We start from the raw sequence: 16134 nt of genomic DNA, 5'->3' as shown, positions 1-16134 counted from the left end.
GATCTAGTTAGTAGTGGAAGCATTCCCTAACAGGGACTTGGCAGCACTGAAGAATCCCAGGCCATCAAACCAACCGTCTCTTCCATCAGAGGAATTCCAGGCCAAGAATGGGTCCTCCCCCCACCTCCACCCCAAATCTTAGGAAAGCTTGCCTCCCTTTTCTTCTGGCCTTTGTCTCTGGAGGCCAGGTTAGGATCAGGGCTCTTATAAAAAGGGAAACACATTCTGTCACTTGGAAAATTTCTCCCAACCAGTTTATTCTTGTTGGGAAGAGCTCTACTCACCCCATGGCTCGTATTTGTGACTGTTCCTTTGGGCGGTAGCACAGTATTTGTGACTTTGTACATGTGGATCTTCCCATTCAGCTGGAACAGACTTTGGAAAACAAGGTTACAGAATAGGGGTTGAGTCCTAGATGGAGCGGGGAAAGGCAGACCATTTGAGGAGAGGAGAAAAATGGGGGAGGTATGGAATATTCCTCTTGTGCATTTGCTCATGCCTTTAGCTGCCTTCCTCCAGCCCCTCACCTCAACCTAACCTGACGGAGGGACTCGAGGTGAGGTGGGGAGATGTGGGCCTCCCAGCAAGAAACCTTTCTTCTTGGACTTAAGTTTCTCTGATGATTTTGAACTGTTTTAGACTGTGACTGCCTCCAGCTCTGTCTGTCTGTCTTTGCTCGGCTGTTCGAAGGTCTCTGCGCAACATTCCTGCTGCTTTCTGTGTTCCGTATTCCTCACATCCCTGCTCCTCAGGCGCTCTCATCCTGCAGCAATCCTCCGGGACAATCTCCAGCCCGTGCTGCCCCTGGAACTCCCCTTCAACTGAGAAAGCAGAGGAAGAGGAACCAAAAGGGGGGCGGCAATCTGGGAGGGATAGCTGAGGTTCAAAGGTTCCTTGATGAGCTTCCAGTCCAGGCCACCTCAGGGGCTGAGCTGACAGCTCCAGAGTGGCCCCTGGGCCAGGAGCGAATAGAACAGGTTTTATAGCCTGGGGCAGATGTTGGTTTAGCTATCTCACCCGGATTCCCCTTTATCTCTTCTCCACCAAAGAGGCTACAATCCCCATTATACCTTTGTTCTCTTTCCTTTTCCCCCCTCCTCCCCCTCCTCTTCCTCCGTTTGATCCTTCCTGCTTTCCCCTCAAATTATTTCTTTAGATCTGGAAGCATCTGTTCTTGCCTGCCCCTCCCCCAGTACCCTCCTTTCCCCCTTCCCTTCACATCTAGCAGTCAAAGAAGTCCCCAAATGGAGGGCCTCTGTCCTCTAGCCAGTTCTGTTACCCTAGGGCCCAGAGACCTTTGGACCCAAACTTTGAGACCACTTCCCAACCCCTAGTCACTTTCATTTTTTCTCCCAGCTGGAGAGGGTCCTGGAATTGCACAGTTTGAGTCCTGGCCTGCCTGGGACCAGTGTCTTCTCTTGGAGACAATTATCCATTAAATTCAGGTAAAAGCAAGGAATCTGAAGTCAGAGGAATTGGTGCTGAATTATTTAGATAATTTGCCCTAGTTCTCTGCTGGGCTCTTTTGGGCTCCAGATTTTGACCATATCTTCAGTTCTGACATAGAGGAGAGATGACCTTTTCTAACCTCTTTAGCTGGTCATTATCACCCTCTCTAACATTTTTTGAGCAATGAAAACACCCCTCAGTCCCTCCCAGAATTCCCTACTATAAACCAAGACAGTGCACATTGGAGAGCCTTTCTTCTCATCTTCCAAAAAATAAAAAAGAACCAAAAGTGACTCCCTCACATCCTCCTTCCTCCACTCATATCCAAGAATATGTGGTCTCCAAAGCTTGAAGGAGAGGGTTATAAACCCAATCAGGGCAGACAATAGCCTGTCTTTTTCTCTCAGTCAATCCAGTTGAATCTGTGTCCAGTTAATTTCAGGCCTAAGACTCTTGGTAGGCCTTTCTTTAGCAATAACCCATCTTATACCCCAAAGTACAAGACTGGAATATCCCAAGGTCCTTGTCCTAGTGCCCACATTTGAAAACTGCTAGAGAAAGTAAGTCCTCCTCCCACCCTTCCCTCCAGCCCTACCTGGGATCCTGGCCCTTCTTCTCTCCTTGAAAGCTGGTGGTTAGTCAAAAGCCCCAGATTTGTACTCCCCATGGCTCTGCCATTCAGTTTCCATGGTGATGAGAGGTAACTGAACTACATTCTCCCCTTCCCTACCCCACTAGCTGGACAGACCTAGACCAGCCACTATGTTCTCTGGAGGAACCTGATCTAAGAAAGATTTAGGATATCAGAGCCTATAATTTTGTTATAGCATCTTTGGTAATTAATCAGAATGGAAGGGAAGACTGGGGAGAGAGTCCCTCCCTCTAGTCTATAATTTCAGAGTCCTTTCTCTCTGTACACATGTTTACCTAGGGGTGTACCCTCAAAACACAAATAACACATACATGCAAGGACCTCAACACATTCATTTCTTCTGTTCATATATGCATGAATAGGTGATTTTGCTAAAGGTAAAATGTGTGTATGTGTAGAGTTGATGACTGACAGAGAATAACATTCCAACTAGAGCACCTATGAAGTAGGTTCATTGATTTATCACTGATGTCACTTCACTGGTGTCCCCTGTTTCCCAAAGGCCTGCTCCTTTGCTGAAGACCATGTGGCATAAGGACTCATTCTTGATTCTGCAATTTGTTTCCTTAGATCTGGGGTGGCTAAAGAAGAAGCAGGTGGGAGTCAGAGGCTTCTAGAAGATCAGATTCCTCACAGTATTCTTGCTTCTATGTCAAAGTTAAATCAAAACCAGAAACATTTATCTAACCCTCCAATCTACACTATTCTGCTCATAGGGCAGGACCTAGGAAACAACCAAAACCACCACAATAGCCACAGCAACTACAGAGTAACTATGTCCTGGGATTGTTAACAGCCTTACAGTGACACTGTAGGGTTGAGTGGATTAATGTATGAAAAGCACTTATATGAGCATTTGGCATACAGTGGTCTTTCAGTAAGTGCTATCTATTACTATTAACAACAATAGGCATTTTCTTAAGTGCTTATTAGGTACCAGGCATTGTGCTAAATTCATTCTCTCACTTGAGCCCTATAATAACACTGTAAAGAATATGCCCCTTTTACAAAAGGGGAAGCTAATTGAGGCCCAGGAGGCTACTGATATGCTCCACTGGTAGAGCCAGGACTCCAATAGGACTTACCTGACACCAGAGTGGGTGCTCATGAACTCCAATTCTTTGTTCATGATGGCCATGGGCACTGGCTGTTAGGATGGGACTGAGATTGGCAGGGAGCACTAGTGAGGGTGTAGGGTAGCACCAGATTGAGGGCAATAAGCCTAGCAACCTGGGTTTTGCTACCTGGCTTGGTTTTGCCTTGGCAGGTTCTTGACCTCATCGACAACAGGCTCTAACCCAGTGGCTCGCAAACTTTTGGGTCTCAGGATCCCTTCACACTCTTAAAAATTATTAGAATCTCAAAGAGCTTTTTTGTATGGCTAGTACCTATCAATTTTACCTTCTTAGAAATTAAAGCTGAAACTTTTAAAAATATTCTAAATAACAATAATAATAAATATATTACATGTCAACATAACTAACTTACTGTGAAAAATAACAATTTAGTGAGAAGAATGTCATTGTTTTATATTTAGGCAAATCCCTTTAATGTCTAGCTTAATAGAAGATGATTGGATTCTCATATCTGTTTCTGCATTCAATTTGTTGTAATATATTGTTTTTGGTTGAAGTATATGAAACACAAAGCCTCATTTAGATATGAAGTTGGGAGAGAAAGGACCTCACAGAGCTCCTGAAAGGGGCTCTGGGACCCCTAGGGGTCCTTGGACCACACTTTAAGAACCACTAATCTAACCAACTGAGATAACCAGCAGAAATCACTGCATAATAATTATATTGGGCACCTTTTTAGCTCTTTAGTGGTGCTTTTAACTCCCAAACTCGTCATCATTTCATTATTCTATGCTATATTTAAATTGTGTTATTTTATGCAAGTTACTCAGTCTTTCTACCCCATCTATAGGTTAGATAGACAGGTAGGTAGGTAGGTAGGTAGATGTGTTATGTATGTTATAGGTGCATATTCATTATTTTTAGTATGAATGTGTAGAGTAAAATATAGATTTATAGATAAAACAGCTTTTATATGTTTAGCATTATTTGACATGGACAGCTGAGCTATTAATATCAGTCTTGTTTTTCAGAAGGGGAAACTGAGCCAAAGAGGAGTGATGTCACTTGCTGAAGATGACATACTCAGCAAGTGTTGGACAGTAGACTAGACCTCCTGTCCTCTGACTCCTCGACCTAGGCTCACCCGCTACAATCCCTCTCTCTAAAGACATGGCTGCATAACATGCATATGGAAGATGAACACACTATTTATGAAAGGATATAGATGGATTTTAATTGGAACATACCTATATATGCGAGGAGAAAAATACCTTGTATCCCTGTGTATAAAGTTACAGTGTTGTTGAGAGATACAAGGCACTAGCCTGCCAATGTTTTTCCTTCCTTACCAAATTCCAAGTGTCTGTGATCCAGGGCTTGATCTATCCATTGTCAGGGATATGTTTTCCTTTCAGGTTCCCTGTTGGTATGTTCTCACCAAGAGTATGATAGCCCAGCTCTTCACATGAACATACAGAACAGGCGCACTTAGAAATAACAATCTGATCCCCTTCTCCTTTTTTCTATATATCATGTCTAACATACCTTTTCAAAACAAGTGATCTACCAGTGTACAACCTAGGAAAGCATAGCTGCTGAACTGAGGTGTGTGTGTGTCTCTGAGATGCAAATGTGGAACCCTTGGGTGTCCAGAGACTTGTCTAGGCACATCCCATGCAAATGCATGAACAACTGGAGTCTCAGTTCTTTCATTAATCAGATAGGTATTTACTCACAAGTCCTATATTTCATGGCCGTATGAGGCTCATGTTTATGCACGATGCAATGGGAAGAACCCTCGGTGGGAAGTCAGGCTGCCTGAATTCTAGTCAGAGCTTTCCACTCCCAGTTGCCTTAAAAAGATCACTACCAGTGAGAGACACCACTTCCTCATCCCCATAATGGGGGGAAATCATTATAGTCTCAGCTATATCTCCAGATGGGGAGTGTAGTGGGGGAATAGTAGGAAGTGCCTGAGTGAACGTGATTCTTTTCTAGTAGGGAAAAGTCAAACAAAATAGTAGAGAGAATAATATAATCTAACACTCATGTACACATCACCTCACTTTAACAGTGATCGACTCACAGCCAATCAAGTTTCATCTAAATTGAACCCAACCCTACCTCATATATTTTGAACCAAATCCTAGACATCATATAATTTCTTCTGTGAACAGTTCAATTAATATCTCTATAAGAAAAAAAACCCACACTTTTTACAACATAACCACAATATGATTATCATACCTACTTAAAAAATGTAGCAAAATTACTTAGCTTTTAAAGTGTAAAAAAGATCTAAAAAATTCAGAGTAGCTGACTCCCCTGTGCCTCAGGCTCCGGGTTGATAAATGTCAATAAGGGAAAATGAGGAGAATGGGGAGGAAAGGATGAAGTTTCCTTTTTTATTTCTATCTTAAAGTCCCAGTTCACTTCCAGTGCTTCCTCTCTACTCATTAGGTACATTAAAAATGGGCTGAGAAGGGATCCTGGAGGTCTAGATGTGGTAGAAGCAGACAGAATGGGTCCTTCGGAGACACTACAAACCTCATCTTGGAAGAAAATCACTTTTTGAGCCAGCTGGGTCTAAGCAGAGGGACTGTCCAACCATTCTCCAGCATCAGATTTCATCCTTGGCTTGCCTGGTATTTGAGAGACATCTGAAGTCTCACTGGAGTTACTGATGTCCAAATACATGCAGATACATGTAATAGCATCCTCTTACAGAAACTCAAAGGAGATATGCCCAGAGGCACAGGCAAATCTACCTGCTCACACACTGGTCATTACAAACACATGCACACACTCAGAGGCAGATGCAAATGTACAAGTAAGTATCAGCAAACTCAGGCATGTGGGAAAACAGGCACAAACTCAAATACTCAGACATATGTGAATATGCAGGGATACAAACATGCAGGTCCAGGAACAAAAATATAGAAAAAATCAAATACGAAAGCCCAGAGACATGCAAATACACATTGGGCCATTTTCACTAATGACCAGTTAACATGGCCAAGCCCCATTCCAGTTGACTCCTTCTCTCCCATCCCATCAAATGAAGGAATTATTGGCCAAAGCTCCAATCTGAGTCACATTCGTGCAAACGTGCACCTGAGGTAAGTCATCCCAAGGTCTTCACACTGCCCCTACCAGCACAAGTTTTCTACCCCCAAGTCTTCCCTCTCCCCAAAAGACAAAACTAAGAGTAGTGTGGTATGGCATGTATGTGTGTATGTGTCCATATAAACACATATCTTTATCTTAACAAGACAGTTCAGTGAGGAGGGGGTGGACACTGGCCATGTACAGATTTCGAGTCACCTCAGGCTGACGAGGGAACATTGCTTCGCCTACACTGTGTTACAGCTGTAGGTTAGACTGATTTTTTCACTAAATTGATTGACCAAAGTGGGTGTTTTGGCATCTTGTAGACGACCTGAGAATATATTCTCTGGGTCTGAGTGAAGCTGTGTCAATTGTCTGGGCTGATTCTTTTGAGTGAACTTACCAATCAATTCAAATAACGGTGATGGAATTGACTAGGCCTTGCATGGCCACAGAGTGATTCTGAGTCAAAAAATATGGACAGAATCTGACAGTTTAAAAACAAGATCCATCAATTAAGTAGAGATAAAACAGTGGGGCTATTTGGCACTATGTTCACCAAAACCAGCCAATTGACGAAAATGTTCTCATTTCAACCACTTTTTGTGAAATGCAGCATCTGAGACTCAGGGGACCCAATGTGTTTGCATTGCAAGTTGGATCTACCCTGGCATTTAGAGGAAGGAAAGGCTAGTGTAAGTGGCTGTATACTTAGAGGGATAATGTGGTGATTCAAAGCTGTGTAGGTGATTGTATGAGTACATGTATCTAGAAATGTGTCCACTTAAAACTAACACCATTGGCAGGAAAGGAAAAGTTGTATAGTGTAACTGGAACTATCCTTTTATATGGAATCACAGAACGTTAGAGGTTTTTCTTTCTTTTTATTGAATTTATTGAGGTGACATTGGTTATAAAATTATATAGGTTTCAAGTGTACAATTCTATAATACATCATATGCATATTGTATTGTGTGTTTACCCCAAGTCAAGTCTCCTTCCATCACCATTTATCCCCCCCATACTCTCTTCTACCCAGAATGTTAGGTATTGAAGGGCCCTTAGAACACGTGTGGAAACTGAAGCTTGGAGAGTTTTAAATGACTTGCCCAAGGTCACACAGCAAGTGAATGGCCAAGACACACTTATACACCATATCACTTTGCTGGGGCTGCCATAACAAAGTACAGACTAGGTACTTTAAATTTATTTTTTTCACAGTTTTGGAAGCTAGGAATCCAAGATCAAGGTGTTGGTATGGTTGATTTCTTTCCTCTTCTTGGCTTGTAGTCTTCTTCACATGGTCTTTCTTCTATGTCCGTCTGTGTCCCAATCTCCTCTTCTTATAAGGACACCAGTCATATTGGATTAGGGTCTACTCATATGACCAAATTTTACCTTAATTACCTCTCTTTAAAGGCCATGCCTCTCAATACAGTCACATTCTGTGGTGCTGGGGGTTGGAACTTCAGCATATGAATTTGGGGGGAACATACTTCAGCCTCTAACAGACTGCAAAGCTCTGGACCCGAGTCCAATGCTACCAAGCCCACAGATAGGTGAACTGGTGTATTTATTTTTTTTCTGAATTGATTCAATTTTGTTTTGTTTCTTAGGGGTAAGGAAGTTGTTATTTAGGACCTACATAAAATTAAAAAATGTTTTTCAGAGTCAAGGCCTGTGGGAAACCGAGCGGGCACTGCCTAAGGAATCTAGGATTAGACAGACCACCAAACATGATAAAAAGACATTTCTAACCAGAATATTTAGACTAGAAGGAACCCTGTGAGGTTGACTTGACTGTCCAGACTGGGGATAGGGTGAAAACTTACCTGGTGTGTTCAGAGTGCACAGGTGTCCAACAACTCTCATGGCCCCAAGGTCTTCCTTATATATAATCAGCATCCTGGTGCTAAGCTCAACTCCCTTCCCTTGCATTCAGTCCTCAACTTTGGACAATAAGAAAGGTTTTTACCTTTGAAGCTTGAGGAAGGCATGACAACATACTCAGGACAGCCAGCTTCCTCTTTCTCTCCTCATCTGAGGCTGAGAGTAGAAAGTCAGAGGCCATAAAAGAAAAAGAAAAAGTGCTCTTACCCTTTTACTCTCTGTCCCAGGACCTTAAGCCCCTATCCAGGGCCTGGTCAGCTCTAGGGAGAGGATTGAGGTGATTTGGCATGTAATGTGGTACAGAAGCAGGGGAAGAGAGAAACCCTCTAATTTTACAGAAATCACAGATGGGCTGCAGTGGGAGCATGATGTGGGTATGTTGAGGCATGTGCCAAAAAAGTGGCCACAACCAGGCAGGAGGGCCCACATTATTATGATGGTTGGTGCCTGTGTTCTCTGCCATGAAAAACAAGCTTGGATTCTGGGGTTTGGAGGAAGCAATTCCAATAATGGTCAGCTGAAATGGAAAGAGAGCCAGATGCAGTGTGGTGGTAGGAAGAATACCGGTTTGAGGACCAGAACACCTGGATTCTGGTCTCTGTCTGAGCCTCAGTTTCCCTTCCTTCACAATGAAGTGGTTCAATTAGGTTATCACTAAGATCCTTCCAGCTCTGAGACTCTAAGCAAAAACTAGAGGGTGCTGGGGGGCAGGGAAGGAATACTCTTTGTAGCAAATCAAATGATGGACTATGTGTCTCCGTGAACCAAACCAGGCACAGAAAACCCTCCATCTTCATTCCAGAGTTGGTGGGGGGTGGGGAGTGGGGGTGTTAGCTGTGGTGTCTCCTCATTTGACAACTCAACCTTTTCCACCGGGCTCCTGCAGACACACCATGGGGAGCTGTTTCCCTTAAGTACCCTGCCCTGAGGGGAGGGAGGCCAAGACAAGATGGGGCAAAACAGTGGGAGGGGTGTCTGCATGATGCCAGTAGCCAGGTAAAAACAGAGAAATCAGCCCACTATCTGCTTAGTTTCAAATATCAGAATAAAGGGATCCAATTTTATAGCTTTCATCTGAGGTTAATGGATAATGAGATGCAGGATCAGCCTTATGCAGTGATGCAATTTAAAGCCCCCAGAAGGCTCTGTTTCCCACTCCCCAATTATCTTGCCACCGAAATGCCTTAAGTTCCACCAACAGAGCACATGGTATTAAGTTCAGTCCTACCAGATCACATCCTTTAAAATACAAAAGCACCACGGGGATACTTTATCAAACAAGGATAGAACAGAAAAGTAGTGCTTAGAGGGGAAGCTCAGGAGATGAGGGGCTCTGAAGATTTATCTCTAGATACCTCTCAGCTCAACATTGGCTGGCCCCTGTGAGAAAGCTAGACTCTGCCTGGGGAAGTGGGAATCAAGGACTCTCCTAGAAACCAGATGCCCGAGCTAAGGGTATATTTCTAGTCTTGGGAAAGCGGTGGGTAGTTATCATGCTGAAAAATCACAGGTGCTGCTGGTAAAACTGAATTCAGGGAGAGGAACATTCTGATAGTGCGCATGCACTTGGATCTGCCACTGTAGAGGCCAGGGTAGAAGTGCCTTGTGGAGCCCTGTCTACATGACCAGAGGATGTAAAACTATTTCAGAAAAAAAATTCCCCCCATTTCTGTGATTATCTGCTGTTTATCTAATCCAGGAGACATGATTTGGAGGTGTTAAAACCTAGCAGATGAGGAAACACCCAGCCAGGGTACAAACCTGGCTATGTGACCTTGGGCAGGTGACTTAACCTTTCTGAGATTACATTTCCTCATGAAATTCAGCAGAAAGCACCTGGCATATAGGAATCCTCTATGAATGGAAGCTATTTTAGTTGTGAGTATTGAGGGGGCTTCAGGACACTACCCTTGAATTGGAACCAAGTCATCGAATGAATGACTACCATGTTCTCAAATCATAAGCTAGACCCTGAGAATTCATGCATGATCTTCTTACCCAGAGGATTCCAGTCTTTTTCCAACTTAATGCTACCTCTCAAGATCTGGTTGTAAAAGAAGCAGAAAGAGTTCTGGATCCTTCCAAGCAGCCTAGAAACTTTAGGTTTGGGACAAGGATGGCCTTACCCACAAACAGGATGGGTGGCTATCTCCATGATATGGTTAAAAAAAGGTATAAGCCAACCTCACACAAATTTATATCATGCCACCTGCCATGGGTCTGAAATTCCATCATGATAGCTATTTCCTTCCATCTGGGCAATGGCCTCTGAAGATCACTACAGAAAGCACACCAAAAAAGTACATTTCAACACATTGGTGAAGGTCCTAATCTGGCATTCTGGCCCAGTAGAGATGGGGCTGGGACTCAAGATGAGTAAATTTTGATAGGATTGGGGATGTGAAAGTGCCAGAGGCATACAGTGGGAAGCATGGGTAGCAGAAAGACATGAGGACCATGGAAAGGGGAAAAGACACCAAATGGCTTATGGGACCACTGAGAATGTCACTATGCCACCTGTGGTTTAGGGAGCTAAAAAGTACATTCAATTCTAACTTTTCCAGTTCATCTTCATATTGACTCTACTTGGCTCTTATACCCTCTAGTTCAGACTTGCTTCTTCCCAGGAGCAATTGCATACTTGGGCAGAGAGGTGGAGTGCTGGCCTCAGGGACTAGGTAGTTTGAGCAGCAACACCCAGGATCTCAATGACAGGCCAAGCGGCTTTGTCTTTGACCAGGACTGTTATGACGTCAGCTACAGTTCTCCATCCTGGGTTGGGGCCAAGGAAATGAGTATCTAAGTGTATGCTCTGCAGATAACGGGGACTCTGGGGGGCCTTTTAGGTGGTCCAAGAGTCCACCCAGAATCCATCATCCAAAACTATGTGTCTGGTTTGTGTTTTAATTATAATCTCTGAGAAGATATGAATTTATATTTAAAAGTACAAAGAAATGAATATTTTTAAAAGTATAACAATTTTCATGGTTATTCACTCAAAAAAAATATGTGTGAATATTATATATAAATTCTTTTCTTTCCATTGCCAAAAGAGGCTAATGAGCTGTGTGGGGCCTGGCATCTCTGAGTTCTATCTGGCCTGAACAATCTGAAGGCCACTAATGTGGACGTTATATTTGCAGGACTGGCCACACTCCTAAACTTGACTCATGTTTTGGCATCATGGCTGCAGGAGTCCTCTGTCTAACCTGGTCTGCCTCTTAACCATGTTCAGGCAGTTTCTGCCCCCCAAAGAGCAGAGAAGTAAGAATTTGGTTCCAACCCCCACATTATCCTAAATATTACTGTGATGTCAGGGAAACAGTATTACTACCTACATCTCTCTGGACCTCAGCTACTACCCTTCCCAACCTTTCCTCCTCCAAATTATGGGGAAACTTCCATCATTATGATGAAAAAAAAAAACTGGGAATGGGAGGGAGAATTCGGAATGGGGAGACTGTGCTAGGCAAGTGGAAAGTACTGGGAGGGGCTCTGTAAATGCTCCCTCTCTGCGAGGGTGACTTTGTGGATGGGAGGAGAAGGAGCTGAAGGGTGGTAATTAGCTTATTATTGTTTCCCCTGGGTGTTGTGAGAATTCCTTAGGAGACACTTGTAAAAAAGCCCAGGGAAGACAGTAAATACACATCTAATGATATGCTAAATAAATTATTATTGTTATTATTATGATTATTATAGCAATTGCAACTTGCTCCTTGCATTCAAGTTTCCACTAGAGATGGGAGTTGGTCCCCTTACAGCCTGGCCTCCACTGCTGCCAATATGCCCCCAGACTCCCCCCACCCCCCGGAATTAGTGGAGTAATTGGGTAGTGTGGACCAGTCTTTAGTTAACAGGCAGTCCCGGTGTCTGCAGAAGGGGAGCACATAAGGAGCTCCGCATATGCACGCAAGGCCTCTGCCTGGTGCCTGCTCTAGTAAAGCAAAGCAGGAAAAGGGCTTTGCCGAGAATGGCAGGGTTTATACCTGGAGAGGAGCTTCTTGACTCCCAAGCAAGGGGACTCAGGAAGGGCAAAAGCAAAATCAGACAACTGGGCACGGGTCACGGAAAGAAAGGGAAAATACACAGTTAGGAATCCTCAACCCAGATGTCCTGTGCTTCCCCGGCAAGCCCAGTAACTGTGAACAACACTGAGTGTGTGCATTTTGCTGGGGAGAGAGCAGATTGTTTTTATCAGTTCTCAAAGGGGTCTGGAATCCAGAAACAGCTAAGAGTCATTCGGCCCAGGTAAAGGAACCCAAAATTTCTGGGCTCAAAATGTATGGCTAGTGTCTCTTCATTCCCTGCCTTTGGCCAAGGACAATTGTTACCTGAACCCCAGAGGAGGTTAGAAGGTTGTTTGGAAGGTTCAGAGGTTTACAGCACCCCTTCCACACCCCCTCCCTCCTCCCACTTCCCTCCCCCAGATGACACCTGCCTAAGTCCCACTTAAGCAAACATATGTAAATGCTGGCCCCTCAGTTCCCCACCCTACATTTCTTTAGGGAAAGCAACCACCCCGTGGGCGTTAGGTGTTGGGGGGAGGGGAAGAGAGAGTTGGGTGTCTGAGGAGGAAACTCAAAGGCTGGGGGTCCGAAATGAGATCCACATTTAACTTAGCTCCCTCTCCGGACCTCAGTCCCTCACCCAGGCACAGGGTAGGTTGCCTCAAAGGGTCCTTAGGGGAAAATTTGGGAAGGTCTGCTCCTTTCAAAGCCTTGTTGGGAAAGGGGAAGGCCGACCCTTCCCTGCAACCTGGGATCCTACTAGATGGGGAAACTCAGAACCTGTCAATCTCACCCGTCACTGACAATGACTGCCTGTCCCCAAACTCCTGGAAGCAACTATGCTACTGGGACCAAAGTGTGGGGGGGCAAAGATGAGGAGGATAAAAAATAACTTTATGAAACAACCTAATTAAGGGGCATGACTAGATTAGAAAATGTGTGAGCTTTTTAACGTTAAAAAAATTTAAACGTTAATTCTGCTCCATTTGGTAAGTATCCCTGGAGCAGGGCAGGGCAGAGAGAGAGGCCTTTTCCCACAGCCAGGCTGGCTGTCTCTGCTAATATATTTTTATTTGTGTACTTTTTAATGGACCAAGTGGTGGTTCCTCTTTGGGAGCCACAGACCTACAGAGGGCTTCTTCCCAGCCCAAGTCTGGGCTCTGGTTTAGTTTTCATATACTTGAGAGTCTGGGGAGCCAGGAGACTGGGGGTGGGGGGCAGCACTTGCCTTGCCTCCTCTCCCATTTCCTGGCTCCTGGTACCTCCCTCCACCTGCCAACTCAGGCCAGACCAGCTCTAGGCCTGCAGAGCCTGCCACAGCCCGCCGCCATGTTATCCCCAGCCTGGCTCTGGCCCTGGGACCCGGGTACCTGCTACCCCGCTGTGGCTGAGGAGGGCGAGACTCTCTCTGCCAAAAGCTTTTTAAATTAATTGCCACTCAGTTTGCTTCAACAAGTATGTAGTGTGCGACTCCTCTGTGCCAGAGAGAGTCCCTGCCCTGGAGAGCCAATCCGGTGGGCAGAGGTGTGTGGAGGGTGGCCCTTGGCATTCTTTCCCCAGCATCTGAGAGACTGAAGCTGGCCACCGAGCGTGAGCGCAGGGAAATCTTTCACACAGACCATTCACAAAGATACCTGTGACTCCTTGGTTTAAAAAAAATAATGAACTTGGGTTGAGTGTGTTGTCCCCCTCCCATGGTTGGTGGCGGGGAAGGATTATGGAGCCTTAGCCCAGGGGTGCCTGGAAGAGGGCTGGCGGGGAGAGAGCCGTGTAGATGTGAGTGAGAGAGGAGAGCGCTAGACGTTCAGCTCCCTGCTCCCTGCTCTTTAAAGTCAAGTTCTCCCCATAAAAGCCCAGGGCAGAGATGTTAGGGAGCTGGAGGAGCCCCAATGTACCCAGAGGGGAGGGAACCCCAATTTCAGGAGCAACAGACCCCGTGGAGCAGGATTAGGCCCCTGTGAGGAAGGCCTCCTGAAACCCTCATCAGAACATGCCCAATACTAGAAAATTTACCCCTCAGTCCACCAGGCTCCCAGTCCCAGCCGCACACTCGCCAGAGGCCCAGGAGGCCCAGGTGAAAGCAAGCTTTACTTGGCAACATTACCTTGGTGTTTTGGCTGTGTTATCCGAGGGCAGCAGTGGGGAAAGTGCACCCTGCGCCCTGCCTTTCCCTCCTAAATCTCTTCACCTCTGAAGCCCACTCTTTAAGACCCTAAAATTAGGGTTCAAGAAAAATGCACAAGGAATTCGGGAGGGGCTAGGGGATTGCTGACCTTCAGTGCATTACAAGCCGGCCGGAGGCCGCTCCCTCCCTCCGTGGAGGGTGTCTCTGGGTTGTAGGACTGTTCACGCCTCCCCTTCCATGAGACCCGCACCCGCTCCCTTCTGCCGCTAGCCCCTGACAAAACCGGTTTTGGCCTCGGCCTCCAGTGGGTGTTTACCAGGTGTTTCCCCTTTCCTCGCCGTCTATCGGTTCCTGCTGAGCCCCAGGCACTCTCCATTCCCCTCCTCTCCTAGAGGCTTCCTGTGCTCTGTTTACCCTTTTGTAACTCCATCCCTCCATTAGTCAGAACTCTGCTAGCTGCCTTCCTAGATGGCCCATGCAGCTCTCCAGTTGGCCCTCTGGAAATACTTCCGTGAATAAGTCTCTCCCAGCCCCTACATATAAATATGTCTGTACAGAGATAGACTGGCCTAAGCCCCAATTTACACACATCACGAGATAATTACACCCTTATATACATACAGATATCTCTATGGAGTTATATTCGCAAGTGTCTATAACTCTCAAGAGAGATAGCAGCATGTACATATAGGACTATAATTACTTATGTCTATTTTTATAACTATGTAGTTATAAATAGATATGCCTATATATAGTGATAATAATATAGAAATATCTCCATAGCCATATATGGCTTTAAGTGAATGCTCTAACCACTCTATATCACAATCAATAAGTATATATCTCCTGGTATGTAATTCCAACGATATACATTTATCTATATAGCTGCTCAGAGATATAAATCTGTCAGGATATCAAATGTCCATAAAGCTGGATGGCTATAAGAGAGTCGTATATTTTCCCATATATAAATCTGCTCCTGTAACTATTGTATATGCACAAACACAATGGAAATAATTATATTTTCCTCGAGCATAAATCTGTAAATACAACCACAGCACATTTAGGTATGGTTAGAGATAGAGCAATATTTTCTAGGCATCAGTCTGTCAATAGAGCCACCAGTGCTTCCAAACAGAGAGAGTTCTAGTGGGAGTTATAAATAAACTCTCCAGATGTGAACGGATCAGTAGAACTAGCTATAAACACCCGGCTTTTCTTCTTCTTCTTTGTAAGATAATCCTGACGTGAGCGCAGTCACATCTGACAGGGCACAGAGGTGTCTGGCACCGATATTCCCCCCAAGGAGGGTTGAGGTGGCTGGACTCTGGGAAGCCCTGCAGGAGTCGGCAGCCCACAAGCTCCTTCTGTGTCCGTCTCCTGGTGGCCGAGAGCTCGGGCAAGTGGAGAGGCCTAGGGGAGAAAAATGGAGCAGAGACTGGCTTGAGTCACTTTACCCCCCTCTTGGACCCCAAATCCTCGCACTAAAGAAGCCCCAACCTGGCATCCCAGCCAAGAGCAGAAGGGTCCGGAGGCTGGGGAGAAGCGGGCTGCAGGCTGGGCTTGGGAGGGAGACCGAGCGAGCGGTGCCTGCCGGCCCTAACACCCCATCCCTGGGCCGCTGCCTTGCCTGGCAGCTGCCTGGAACCCAGACCCGGGGCCTCTTCGATCCATGTCCTGTGCTCAGCGGTGCGACCAGTTTTATTTTCTTTTATTGTTACTTTTGCCGATTGGCTACTGTAGTGTCCTCCACCCCGTGTGGTTTTCAAATTCGAGGATGCCCCGGTTCTCTGTGGAATCGGTGTGTGCACTGCTTTCAAAGGAGTG

The 16134-nt window shown here is 45.4% G+C and overlaps 1 protein-coding gene and 1 long non-coding RNA gene across 2 annotated transcripts in view; one reads left to right on the top strand and one right to left on the bottom strand.

Annotated features, from left to right (window-relative positions):
• HOXC4 (homeobox C4) overlaps positions 1 to 825 on the top strand; it is a 66105-nt gene extending 65280 nt beyond the window's left edge. Inside the window, exon 4 of the mRNA XM_005869268.2 lies at positions 770 to 825. Coding sequence (XP_005869330.1) covers positions 770 to 825 — 56 coding nt within the window. The remainder of the gene's footprint in view (positions 1 to 769) is intronic.
• Positions 826 to 15540: 14715 nt separating this feature from the next.
• On the bottom strand, positions 15541 to 15928 carry LOC102246337. The gene is made up of 2 exons (XR_001362654.1): positions 15808 to 15928; positions 15541 to 15720 (listed from the first exon to the last, which is right to left on the bottom strand). It is a non-coding gene; the product is annotated as an uncharacterized LOC102246337 (long non-coding RNA).
• Between the last annotated feature and the right edge of the window lie 206 nt (positions 15929 to 16134).

This window comes from Myotis brandtii, unplaced genomic scaffold (genome assembly GCF_000412655.1).
Source record: "Myotis brandtii unplaced genomic scaffold, ASM41265v1 scaffold29, whole genome shotgun sequence".
NCBI classification, from domain to species: Eukaryota; Metazoa; Chordata; class Mammalia; order Chiroptera; family Vespertilionidae; genus Myotis; species Myotis brandtii.
This window is presented reverse-complemented; position numbering and strand designations above follow the sequence as displayed.